General features: G+C 33.4%; 1 protein-coding gene across 1 annotated transcript; it reads right to left on the bottom strand.

Moving 5' to 3' along the window:
- Positions 1-4,587: 4,587 nt before the first annotated feature.
- LOC143608555 (deSI-like protein At4g17486) lies at positions 4,588-6,918 on the bottom strand. Its single transcript, XM_077083569.1, has 3 exons — positions 6,739-6,918; positions 5,498-5,785; positions 4,588-4,904 (listed from the first exon to the last, which is right to left on the bottom strand). Exons 1-3 carry the CDS (start codon positions 6,872-6,874, stop codon positions 4,663-4,665), a joined length of 666 nt encoding a protein of 221 aa, XP_076939684.1. The 5' UTR covers positions 6,875-6,918; the 3' UTR covers positions 4,588-4,662.
- Positions 6,919-12,468: the final 5,550 nt, after the last annotated feature.

The following is a 12,468-nucleotide window of genomic DNA, read 5'->3' as shown; positions in this document are numbered from 1 at the left end:
AGATTGGACTCGGGATATCTTCGAAAACCATTCCGCCTCCTCGTAGTTGGAGGCGTGAAGGCTGGGAAGTGCTTGCCCGTTCTTGAATTTCATGGCAAGGGGGATGGCGCGAGCGGATATGTAGAAGAACTCCCGCTTCCACGAGCGAAGACTGCGCTCGGTTGCGCAGATCTTCAAACCCTTAATCCGGGTTATCAATGTATACCACCCCTGGATGCACCTCCAAGTGTAGAAGGTCATCAGGCGGTCAACATAGGGCTCAATGCCCAGAATCCGGCACACCCACTCGAAGTGCCGAATCTTGGCAATCGCCATCGGGTGCACATCGGTCAGGTGCACACCGTGCCTCTCCAGGACACGGTAAACAAACTTTGTCAATGGGAACCTAAGATTCCCATAAACAAAGAATGCAGCATATACCCCGATCTTGCCTCTGGGGGCATCGTACACTGTCTGATGGGGTTCAGGAAACTCAGGCTCGAGAGACTCGAGCATGAACTTCCTGACGACGTACTGGTACAGATCGACAGGCAGAGCACACTGGCACTCGCCAGCAGTACTCTTGTCATCGACTGAAGACTCAAGATCACGAGACGACATCTTGCAGATGAAAGAAAACGATTTCGAGAAAAGGCTCGACTGAAAAGTTGAGTATTCACCGGAAATCGTTCTAAAGATGAAGAGAAAAGTGAAAGTGTGAATTACAAAGAACCCTCTCCCCCTTTATATACTACCAACAGTGGACCTCTGTAACATATTTGTTGTGAATCATGATACATAAAGATACGGTAGATAGAACAAATTATTCTATACATCATGTTTTTTGTAAGTTTAGAGTCATATCCAATAGGATTGGTAAAAAATTATGAATAAAACCAATAACACCGGTTGAGTTATAACTTATAAAGGTTAGCTTATACTCTAATAGATGGTTCCAAGTTTCAAGCTAGCATAAACCTTAAACCATAATCATGAATTAAACTGTTTAGAACTTTAGAACTCAAATTGGTCGACTTGCTCTAGTCGAAGCAGTTGCATCATTTTGAATGGTTTCAAGCACACCTAGAGTCGTATGAAACGACACATACTAAAATTTCACTCACTAAATTTCATAGTTACGTTTTTACCACTAAAACTAATATTTAACCAAAAACACATTGACGAGTTACTCTCTAAAATAAAATTTTCACTAGTTTTAACTGTAAAACTAATATTTAACAATATATACACGGTCTATCATAATTCATAATATAATTGTAAGTAATAATTAAAGGGTTGTGCACTTGTTTGACAATTTGGTGCCAAACCATTAAAATCTGATTGATAAAGAGGTAAATGGTTCAGCACATTCTAAAACTTAATAAGAGGCTTCATGAACCTTAAGAAATCTAGCAAACACATCTTATCTCTTATTGATTCAGATGTAGTTTTCTAATAAAATTATGAAAAAGTTACCGGACACCCCTAAATATAAATTTTATAAAGTACTCATGGTTGTATTGAAAGGACTTTTTTAAAACTATATTTGAAAACAAGAAACTTAATGTGTAAGAGAATTAAGATATTGTAACTTACTAAAATTGAACCGTACACTTTATATATAGATCGTCCTGCTTTGCTTTACCTGTTGATCTACATTTTTGTTTTAGAATCATTTGACCATTCATAAATCAAATAATTAAATATCAATATCTTAGTACCAATTAGAAACATGAACGTGATTAATTAAACAACAAAACACAATATTATGATACTAAGATGATGAAGATGAAGAAGATGTACGAATTAAATAACTCATACTCCGGTGACTTCTAGTTCGAGTAACCGGCGGTGACTCAAACGATGATGACAATGAAGAACCTGAAGATGAATAGAATCGCGTAGATCTACTCCTTAGTTTTTTCCTAAGTTCTTCGTCGTTGCATGCTTTGTTATCTTCGATTCCAACTTTAATCGAGCTTAAACTGGCCGGAATTATACAATTGCACAATGCACCTAACAAGTGAATGTAAATCAAAATCAAGGTCGAATTTGTGCCATGTCGCTTGTGGAATATAGGGGTGCGCCATGAAACCAAATAAACCAAACTGACATTATTAAACCAAAATAGAACCGACGTTTTGTTAATTGTTTTTCGTAAATGCCAAACTTTCTGTTCAGTTTTGGTTTTACGCGTAATCAAAACCAAAAAAAAAAAAGAAATCGAGTTTATAGATAATCATCTATTATTTTTCATTTTAAGTAATTTATAATAAATTAAAATATAGTTTAATCCAAATATCTTAGCCATAATGTATAACAATCAAAATACATTATCATTTATCAACAAATAAAATTTCTTTTGACCAAAATTCATTATTTTTGGCCTAACTTTTTTCCGGTTCAAAATTTTGAACCTAAAACTAGAAACCGAAAAACTGGACCCAACTTATAAAAAACAAAAAAGTCGAAAACAAACTATTTTTAAAAACTCTAACAAAATTTCGGTTTTTGGTTCATTTTAACTCAAAGTTGAACCGAACCGACCCATGCAAACCTTAACCAGCACATGAAATTAGCTATGATATGATTCGAGTCGTTTTACATACCTATTCTGGAGAGACGATTGATCCCGAGGCGGTTTGCTTCTTGGAGCGGGTGCAGAAGGTGGTCCACAGTGACTCGCAGAGCCAGAGGAACCAAAGATTTATATTTAGTAGAATAGACTTTGCGATTTAAAAGGGGATAGCGGCGCAGCTTGTTGCTCGCTTACCCATTATCCAGATATAGTTCGGTTTGTGTTATATATAAAAGGATCAATATTTTCGGAAATAGTTAATCCTTGACCGCATGTAGCAACTAGCATAGTGCATAACTGCATACAAATCGAACCTTGAGGTGACCATTTAAACATTTGCTTAAAAAAACAATTCACTTTCATTTTACTTAAAACAAAAAAGGTAATTTTATTGGCTTTTTCGATTAACACACTTTATTTTTCTATCTTGACACCAATATGACCCATATTTGGTCAATACAATTATGGGTCATATACTCCACACCAAACTTACAAAACTGCAAGTGGCAGTGTTAATCTGGCGACTTGGGCTATATGATTCATATTGATCAACATAACCATATTGACATAATTTTTCCCCACCCTGAAAATATACCGTAAGTTAGCCAGGCATATTGTCATAAACCGACTATATGATCTGTATAGTTGGGCATATATTGTCATAAACCAACCATATGAAACCTATAAATATACTATGACACATATTAGTGTGCCAATATCATGATCCAATTTTATTTTGTTTGGTTTGGTGTGATCCATTAATTTGTGAGTGTATATTGAAAAATCCTCCATCAACCATCAATCCATCATGATTTTGATTGGATCCATAATTATACTAGATTTTCGACCAACTAAAGGGATCCTATGTTGCTTCGATATTACTACTAAAAGAAGGAACATGAGATCTGGGTCCCCTTACAGGTTTTGTCGGGTCCTCCACAACTTACAAACAACCAAGGCTGTTTTTACCTTTAACTGTTCTTGTGAATATCAGAAAAAAATAATAATACTATTTTGCAATATTAATAGTTTAAAAATAAGTAAATATTTAAATATTTACTTATATTCATTTCTTAACTAAAAGTGTATAGGTTTGTATTTCTAACATATTTGTTGTGAATCATGATACATAAAGATACGGTAGATAGAACAAATTATTCTATACATCAGGTTTTTTGTAAGTTTAGAGTCATATCCAATAGGATTGGTAAAAAATTATGAATAAAACCAATAACACCGGTTGAGTTATAACTTATAAAGGTTAGCTTATACTCTAATAGATGGTTCCAAGTTTCAAGCTAGCATAAACCTTAAACCATAATCATGAATTAAACTGTTTAGAACTTTAGAACTCAAATTGGTCGACTTGCTCTAGTCGAAGCAGTTGCATCATTTTGAATGGTTTCAAGCACACCTAGAGTCGTATGAAACGACACGTACTAAAATTTCACTCACTAAATTTCATAGTTACGTTTTTACCACTAAAACTAATATTTAACCAAAAACACATTGACGAGTTACTCTCTAAAATAAAATTTTCACTAGTTTTAACTGTAAAACTAATATTTAACAATATATACACGGTCTATCATAATTCATAATATAATTGTAAGTAATAATTAAAGGGTTGTGCACTTGTTTGACAATTTGGTGCCAAACCATTAAAATCTGATTGATAAAGAGGTAAATGGTTCAGCACATTCTAAAACTTAATAAGAGGCTTCATGAACCTTAAGAAATCTAGCAAACACATCTTATCTCTTATTGATTCAGATGTAGTTTTCTAATAAAATTATGAAAAAGTTACCGGACACCCCTAAATATAAATTTTATAAAGTACTCATGGTTGTATTGAAAGGACTTTTTTAAAACTATATTTGAAAACAAGAAACTTAATGTGTAAGAGAATTAAGATATTGTAACTTACTAAAATTGAACCGTACACTTTATATATAGATCGTCTTGCTTTGCTTTACCTGTTGATCTACATTTTTGTTTTAGAATCATTTGACCATTCATAAATCAAATAATTAAATATCAATATCTTAGTACCAATTAGAAACATGAACGTGATTAATTAAACAACAAAACACAATATTATGATACTAAGATGATGAAGATGAAGAAGATGTACGAATTAAATAACTCATACTCCGGTGACTTCTAGTTCGAGTAACCGGCGGTGACTCAAACGATGATGACAATGAAGAACCTGAAGATGAATAGAATCGCGTAGATCTACTCCTTAGTTTTTTCCTAAGTTCTTCGTCGTTGCATGCTTTGTTATCTTCGATTCCAACTTTAATCGAGCTTAAACTGGCCGGAATTATACAATTGCACAATGCACCTAACAAGTGAATGTAAATCAAAATCAAGGTCGAATTTGTGCCATGTCGCTTGTGGAATATAGGGGTGCGCCATGAAACCAAATAAACCAAACTGACATTATTAAACCAAAATAGAACCGACGTTTTGTTAATTGTTTTTCGTAAATGCCAAACTTTCTGTTCAGTTTTGGTTTTACGCGTAATCAAAACCAAAAAAAAAAAAGAAATCGAGTTTATAGATAATCATCTATTATTTTTCATTTTAAGTAATTTATAATAAATTAAAATATAGTTTAATCCAAATATCTTAGCCATAATGTATAACAATCAAAATACATTATCATTTATCAACAAATAAAATTTCTTTTGACCAAAATTCATTATTTTTGGCCTAACTTTTTTCCGGTTCAAAATTTTGAACCTAAAACTAGAAACCGAAAAACTGGACCCAACTTATAAAAAACAAAAAAGTCGAAAACAAACTATTTTTAAAAACTCTAGCAAAATTTCGGTTTTTGGTTCATTTTAACTCAAAGTTGAACCGAACCGACCCATGCAAACCTTAACCAGCACATGAAATTAGCTATGATATGATTCGAGTCGTTTTACATACCTATTCTGGAGAGACGATTGATCCAACGTGGAATCGAGTTTCCAGTGAGTCTAAGACAAGCATCATTGCAAAAATGGTTACAGTTTTTAGTGATGAGATTATATGAAACACCTTTGTAATCTTCAGCAAGATCTTCCATCACTCGTCTAACTTCTCTTCGATTCTTCTCCGTAAATCCTATCAGAATCTGCTTTCGAAACGTAAATCCATCGCATTGCTTTGGTTCTCCTTCAAAGATTCCGGTACTGGAGTGTTCATGAGATCCAAATGCGTATTCAACTCCGTGAACTAGAATTCGAAAATTAAATTTCAAGTTCATTATAACTAGAATCTCGACTAAATCTAATAATAAATTAATCGATCAAACCACACGTGATAGTGGTATTAAACGGGTCGTGTTCACTAGTTAGAACCCAACCCGGACCGGAAAATCATGAAAGACACGTGACTATGAACACGGTCGCATTTTCATGGGTTATCTTGAACACGACCTGTTTGACCCGAAAGCTTTTTTTTATATATTTTATTTTTCAGCATATTAATACTTAAAATATACATTTTACAACAAAATGCATAGATTTATATAAAACACTTACATTTTAATTAGAAAATATTATGTTAATCTTCTTTCTAGTTTTAAATTTTGGAATAAAATACTAAATCAATTTAATTTGTTACATAAAACACATATTTAAAAAATATAATAAGAAATAATAAGTTTAACGGGTCAACCTGTGAACCCATCAGGCTCAACCCAAAACTGACCCGAACCCATTTCTACCAAACTCAAACCCACGAATTTCATGTTAGGCTCCTATTGGGTTTTCGTGTCATGTCAGAAATTCACAGTGCTAGCGATTAATAACTAATAATTGAGAAGAAATCTTAAATCAAACTCAATTAGAAGTTCATATAACTTATAATCATGATTAAATCGATAGAATCTATTACTTAATTACATCACATTGATTAAAATCGAAAACCAAACTGAATTTCAAGTTCATAGAAACTAGAATCACGATTAAACCGACACAATTGATTAAATCGTAAAATTACTAACTAGTAACTACATTGATCAACAAGTATTCAAAAACCAAACTCAACTTCCAATTTCAAAGAAACTACATTCTCAATTAACTCGACCGAACCCATTACTCGATTAAATGACACACGATTACTAACTACATTGATCAAAAAACCGAAACATATCATATTATTATATAAAAAAATGCAATGCAAACCTTGGACACCCGAGTGATAAACACCAATACCAAACCAGTAAGCATAGCCATTCATGGAAGTGAGATCATATACATTCAAGTGCACCGGATTCGACCCGTCTTTTGCTCGTTTTGTAGACTTGCCTCCACACAACATTTTACAACGTTGTAACGGAAAATTGAAAATAATAATGTATGTATAGAAGAAGTTGTTGCTTATATTTCGCTCAGGTTTGAAAATTTGAAATTATTTAAATAGAAGTTTGGAAGCTTCATAGAGAATAAAATATGGGTACAAAAATATAAAGGAAAACAAGTGTGTGAATGAAGATTAACTTTCATAAAATCATATTTAGAATTGCTTTATTGCCATAGGATAACTGTTATAAAAAATAAAAATAAAAAATATATACTCTAAAAAACATTTTTTTAGTTTGTATTTGTTTCTTTTAATTTAAAATATAAGGATGGTTACGGGGCGTTTATAGGAAAAGTATTGGTAATTTTTAAGTTTCATAATGTCACATATTTGTTGTATTACAAATTAAACATTGAGTATTGGGTATATTCGTTAGTTTGTTAATAATTATCTGTTAAGATATCAACATACATCTTTTACTTTTTTTATGAACGACTACGATCCACCCAGGACTTCTATATTTACATCAGTGTGGTCTACGAGAATTTTTTAAAACTTCGTGTGTCAGGACGAATAGAAAAAAAACACACCTAAAATCAGGGTTTTAATTATCGGGTAGATATTGAAAATTTTGTCAGTTTAAGTTGTATTTTCAAAGCTTAATACAAACCAAAGTAGAAGAATAATAATAAATAAGTTATTAAAATGACCCGTATAAGACTTAAAAGGATTTTTTTTTTATAATTTATTATAAAACGATTACAATAAAGTGGCAGGCAAACGGGCAACAATTTGCGCCACAACCACTTTTATGATATCTTTTACTATTTAAAAATTACATATTAGAAATTACATTCTCATTAAAGTTGTATATATTCTAGCATGGAAGGAGTGAACGAAACATCAAAGAATTAATGGCACTTGATTGCTTTGCATGACTATCGTGTAAATAACTAGCATTTATTTCCAAGACAACTACAAGTTCGTATGATATCATAAATGTTTATATTTTCCAAAACCTTTTTTTTAAGTTGGACTGTTGGAGCATTTACCAATATCTACTTTGTTGTTTCATGTCACATTTACCGTGATAACATTTTATGAGGGAGGCCGTAAAGATAAAATTTAGACATGTAATGGGTCTCTTTGTGTTCGATCAAAGCGGGTGGAATTGGTAGTATATGATTAAGTTCCATGAGCGGTGACGTGACACATCACTCACATGAGCACGCCACGCTAACACCATGGGCCCACATGCTAGTACGTAAGATATGGTCTTAACCAATTAAAGTTAGATTTTTAAAATAAATATTTCCGTTGTGTAGAAAAAACAAAATTTGTTTTTGATTTTAGCCTTTTAGGTGTTCCTCGAGCTGTTCTAAAATGGTTTTGACATATATGGTGGTAACTGGTAATAAAGTGTTGTATAAGATTTTGTCTTTGCAAGTTATAAGGATTCAATTTTAATAATGAATAAAATAGTGTAATTTAGAAGAACTAAAAAGGATGTGAATTAAAAAGAAATAAATTGGATTAGAGTATTTGAAAACATCAAAACCAAAACACGTTTTGAAAAATTTACAAAACAGAATGTCTAAACTGAGAAAATTAAATTTTAATTTTATTTCCTTTGAGAACCCAATCATAAATAGTCAACCAAAACATTACTTTAATCCACAATTTTGTTAATTACAAAAGCATTGGGATCAAGTTTAATAATTTATAACTTTTGTTTGTTTACCATCATTAATTGATTTTGGCTTCTGAAAAAAAAAAAAAAAAAAACTATCATCTAGAATATATATCTAAAGGCCGTTTTTACTTTGATTGGACACTAAGGTGGTAAAGAATATAGAATAAAAAGTCAATCATTCAATCGTTATAAGGGGTGACGGGTGGTCCGTGATGGCCACTTCATCACGCGTTGTGGCACTTGGAACACCGCCGCCGGTCCCCCCCTCACTCGTGATGGGGTTCGGCCGTGATGGCCATCACGTGTAGAAGACCGAGGAGTTGAACGTTGGGGTGACCATTGGGGCTTTTTAAAATAAAGTTTATGGGCTGCCGGAGCTTCGCCGACGTCACCGGAATTGATGGGTCACCGGAAAAATGTGGGAATAAGGAGTTACTGTTGCTGCGTTTTGTTATTATTATTATATTATATTTAAATATAATTTACACAATTAACCCCTTAACTTTCACATTTCTTTTAACTAGAATTTAGAATATATTTACGAATTAAACCTTGAACTTTTGAATGCTATAAAAATCATTTTCGGCTAAGTTGACGGAAACGTGACGAAGCGTATATCAACCATTTTTTTGTCGGTTTTTTTTAATTTATTTATCTTTGTAACATTTAATCTTGCTTTATTTTTTATTTAATTTAATCTTGTTTTAGTATTTATTTAACCTTGTTGTATTTTTTTATAAAATTTTAAAAAAAACCCAAACCATCACACCCCCACCCCACTAAAATTCCATCACTAGTAATGAAAAGTAGTGGGGTGATGTGACATACCCACATTGAGTGTTGCAAGTGATGGTTTTTGAACCACCCCCACCCTCCTAAAGAGTAACAATTTACCGTTCAAAGGAAAACAATATATATCAAAAGGGTGATTGGTGGCTTCATTTTTCAAAGATTTATTCGTCACCAAACAAACCTAAAAAATTGAAAGGCCAATCAAAATAAATACATAGGGTAAAGTTTGATTCCTCGTTATACATGTGTTATATTTTGTGTTTTATTCATGTGATTAAAAATCAAGAAAAACCAATAATAGATATATTCTTTTTATCCCTTTAAAAAAAGCTAAATTAAGGTTCGTGTCCTTTTTTAGTTTCCTTGCAGGCGGTATCCTTTAAACATTTTTTTCCTACACGTTATGTCCTTTACGCTAACTGGGTTAGAAAAACTCAGTTAAATGCCCTCACGTGAGGCGCATGTGAGGGCATTTTTGTCTTTTCGTTTGTACCTGCAAATTGATAACACCTTCTCCTCCTTTCTCTCTTCTTTCTCTCTCTAAGCCACCACCATCACCACACCATCATCATACCATAACCACAACCTTCTCTTTTCCTTCTCTCTCTCTATATTCTACCACACATCACCATACCACAACCACTCCTCAAACACCATCACCATCGCCACCACACCAATATGAACCACATAACAACAACAGCTGAAACCAAAGAAACCACCCGATCCATTTCTCAAAACCGGATCCGGGTGTGAAGCTTTCTCATGAACCAACCACTCAGATCAAGAAATTTGAAATACCCAGAAGCCTAAACTAAAAACCGACTTCAAGAAACAACTAAAAAGATGAAATTTTCACAAACCCATATGCAAATCTAATCAATTAGGCCTAAATAAAGAAAACCCAGTTGAGGAAACAGTTGAATTGATGGAATTTGAGGGTTTTGCCGGCGGCGGCGCATGGGTCTCCGAGAGAGGCCAGGTGGGCGGATCCGGTGGTGGTGGAGGTAGAGGCGAAATGGGTTGGAGGTGGCCGGATCCGGTGGTGGTGGATGTAGAGGCGAAATGGGTTGGAGGTGGCCGGATCCGGTGGTGGATGGGTTGGAGGTGGCCGGGTTTCGACCAGGAGGTTTAATGGAGAGTTGACCGGGTGGTGGTGGTGGTTGACGGCGGCGGTGGGAATGGAATGGAATCTGCAACGGGGTGGGTGGGGGTATGATGGCCGGAGTGGTTGTGATATGGTGATCGTGGTGGCATAGACGAAAAGAAGAAGAAGAAGAAGAAGAAGAAGAAAGGAGGGGAAATGTGTTAGTAAGAAGAAGAAGAAGAAGAAGTTGCAGGTACAGACGAAAAGACAAAAATGCCCTCACATGCGCCTCACGTGAGGGCATTTAATTGAGTTTTTCTAACCTAGTTAGCGTAAAGAACATAACATGTAGGAAAAAGAATGTTTAAAGGATACCGCCTGCAAGGAAACTAAAAAAAGGACACGAACCGTAATTTGGCTTTTTTTAAAGGACAAAATTTGTAATTCTGTCTTTTATCATTGAGTAAAAAATAATCAAAACTAGTTAAGTAAATTTTAAAACAATTATGGAATGATTTACCCAATCTTTGTAGGCTTAGATATTCAAAATGTCATTCATGACAATGATTAAAGCATCGGGTAAAAAGACGATATAATCATCAACTAATGTACCAAGAAAAGTTATTTTGGTTAATAAACATACAAGGTCAAAAAGGGTCATTACGAAGATCGTGTGTAGTGGATTGAGCCTCTATGAGGGCGTTGTACGCTATGTGACGTCACGCTATCATAGAGGCTTTATGGTTAAAATGAGTGTAGTGATGAAACTTATATCAGTCATTACCTTTTTATTATTTAATTATTTATATTTTATCTAAAAAAAATAATAAGCCACCAATCACATTCCACTTTCCCCTTCCCCTCCATGGTGCCCATATCGCCCCGGGGGCAGTGTTCCCGGCACTATGGGGCTCTAGAAAAGGGGATGACGCCCAAAACAAAATGGTCTAAATAAATAAGTGGCATTTGTTCTAGCAATATCTAGGTGTTTTAACGTTTAAAATTTGTTTTTCGCAATGGTATGGACTCATACCTTCAAGGCCTAGGCTTATAAAAAATGTAATTTATTGTATATGAGTTGTTATAAACAAATAGTTTTCTTATAGGAGATGTCTTCCTATGTGAAGTATTTATTTTATTTTAAATTATAAAAAAATAAACATTATTTTATATAGTATTTTCTGTTACATATAAGCCTAGATGGAGATTATTTCCAAACAAAAATGTACAAGAAAAAATGCATGTGTTTAAAAAAAGAGAGAAATATAAAAAAGATTAAAAAAAATCCTCAAATCAAGGTGTAATTTATATATTTTTTTTCATTCACGCATATATATAATGTTGTCACTCCCATATCAATCCTTACAATTTGAAACCAATCCCTTAAAACAATTCATTATCTTTTATTTGTTAATCGATAACTAATAATACTAATTTGAAGAACAAAAATAACTACATAAAATACTTAAAATGTTTTAAAAAATACTATACAACTCTCTTAACAATGTACAATAAGTTTATTATTTCTGTATTTTGCTTAGTTATTAAATATTATTGTTTCATAAATTACTCATATAGTAAACGAGTCTCAAGCTAGTTAAACATATATCATTTTTCCTATATATTAACGACATCACCGATTAATAAGAAAACCGATTAGTCAATGTTTCGTCCTAATATTCACAATGCTATTTTGGTCATCAATTAAACGACTATCAAACATGTTGTTTAGAAAGATAAGTATAAACTAAGGGTAGCCCAACTAAAAACAGGACCGGTTAGTGTCATTGATTAAAGATTGGACCATGCTTTATATGCCAAACTGAGACTTGGGGGGCACTTGGCTCGTTAATAATAACTGGCTAAAAACATGACATTAAAGAATCAACTAGACATAGCCACATAGGTCCATGACCAACTTTAATAGGACCAGCCTACAAGAGCATTTGGGCCAGGTCCGGGCCCAACTAGAAGCAATATCTTTTATTTTTTTCCATGTGGGGGTAGAGATGTAAAAAAACCAGTTTAAAAGCGGTTCACTGC

Source organism: Bidens hawaiensis, unplaced genomic scaffold, assembly GCF_021521415.1.
Source record: "Bidens hawaiensis isolate Kalapana, Puna unplaced genomic scaffold, B.hawaiensis_p1.1 tig00419396_1, whole genome shotgun sequence".
Classification (NCBI taxonomy): domain Eukaryota; kingdom Viridiplantae; phylum Streptophyta; class Magnoliopsida; order Asterales; family Asteraceae; genus Bidens; species Bidens hawaiensis.
The sequence above is the reverse complement of the archived record's forward strand: the minus strand, read 5'-3'. Positions and strand labels throughout refer to the sequence as shown.

What these genes read in the sequence shown, in the direction of transcription:
- LOC143608555 (XM_077083569.1), bottom strand. Translation starts at nt 6,874, where the DNA reads ATGTTGTGTGGAGGCAAGTCTACAAAACGAGCAAAAGACGGGTCGAAT. An exon ending in TTATCACTCGGGTGTCCAAG is followed by an intron (nt 5,786 to 6,738) that starts GTTTGCATTGCA and finishes TTCGAATTCTAG; the next exon opens with TTCACGGAGTTGAATACGCA. An exon ending in CAATCGTCTCTCCAGAATAG is followed by an intron (nt 4,905 to 5,497) that starts GTATGTAAAACG and finishes TTCACTTGTTAG; the next exon opens with GTGCATTGTGCAATTGTATA.